We start from the raw sequence: 1342 nt of genomic DNA, 5'->3' as shown, positions 1-1342 counted from the left end.
CATCACCACCTCCGTTACCACCCCAAGATCCACCGCCTCCATGGCCACCCTTTGACCCACTGTCACCACCTCCGTTACCACCCCACGATCCACCACCACCCCACGATCCACCACCGCTCCACGACCCATCACTACCGCCCCACGATCCACCACCACCACCACCCCACGATCCACCTCCATCATTTCCACCTTTCCCTCCTCCACCATTACCATTTTTACCTCCCCATGATCCACCACCGCCCCATGAGCCTCCGCCATTTCCACCACCACCATTTCCACCACCGCCACCACCACCATGTATGTAGCTGCCCATGTCATCAGTGTTGCAACGATCGTTCGAACACATGCACCATGATTCACCGTTAAAATCGATACATCCAGGTTTCAGGTGACTCGGTAAATTGGGGAAAGCTGATGAACATCCCCTGTAGATAACTGAAAAGAAAATGAATGAACTGGATGATAAAATAAAAGAAACTGGAGAGAAAAGATAAAAAAAATATCAGGCGGTGGATTGTCAGAATGGTAAGAACATGGGAAAAAATTACCTGCGGTTTTTATTTACGGCTTTTTATGTTCTGAGGTCAAAACCGACTGATGTCATCTTTGTCGCTCATTTATTCTGAACGGAACGCTAAAAGAAAGTAGCAGTAAAATTCTGGGGAACGATTTAATATTCCTGTAGTAGGAATATTTGGCAGAGTCCTAAACACCAATTCACTTCCAACAAATTGAATCCAGATCGCTGTATTTGAATGGCCAGGACTTTGTTAGAGCTTGATGACATCAGCAAACATCTGTCCGATCAAATCTCCGGTAGAAATCACTGTATCACAATGATCATGATTCGCTCAATTATTGATGGCGTCAGCAAAGAACTAATCACTTGGATCTCTACTAGAAGGAGAATGTCATTAAAATTTTGTTTTCAGCACCTTTTTTCCTTGACAGAAATATTACCTATAAATAAAATTAGCTGTCCGCTAGCTGCCAGTGGTTGCACACGTCTTAACCTTATACAAACGATTCTCACAACTACTGTGATTCTCTAGACAAAGTTGAACTGTTTAACTGCTGCAAACATTTCTATCGAGTCATTGGTCGTAACGACGTCACATTGTTTTGTTTAACGATAAATAACCATTTTTGTATTTACACATTCACGCAAACTACTTGTTCTTGCATCCATCTTCCAACTCTATCAAATCGCTACTAGTGATAACTAAATCAGAAGTATTCTTATCATTGCATTTACATATAGCACACCAGATATGAAGGGGATTATAACTGACTTAGACAAAGAAGGAAAGAACAAAAAAAAAAAAAAGGAATGGAATAAAAA

The 1342-nt window shown here is 41.9% G+C and overlaps 1 protein-coding gene across 1 annotated transcript in view; it reads right to left on the bottom strand.

Moving 5' to 3' along the window:
• The window catches only part of LOC106872709 (glycine, alanine and asparagine-rich protein), a 9315-nt gene that overhangs the window by 3063 nt on the left and 4910 nt on the right, over positions 1–1342 (bottom strand). Inside the window, exon 3 of the mRNA XM_052972572.1 lies at positions 168–435. Coding sequence (XP_052828532.1) covers positions 168–435 — 268 coding nt within the window. The remainder of the gene's footprint in view (positions 1–167; positions 436–1342) is intronic.

The sequence above is a fragment of the Octopus bimaculoides genome, chromosome 1 (genome assembly GCF_001194135.2).
Source record: "Octopus bimaculoides isolate UCB-OBI-ISO-001 chromosome 1, ASM119413v2, whole genome shotgun sequence".
Taxonomy (NCBI): domain Eukaryota; kingdom Metazoa; phylum Mollusca; class Cephalopoda; order Octopoda; family Octopodidae; genus Octopus; species Octopus bimaculoides.
This window is presented reverse-complemented; position numbering and strand designations above follow the sequence as displayed.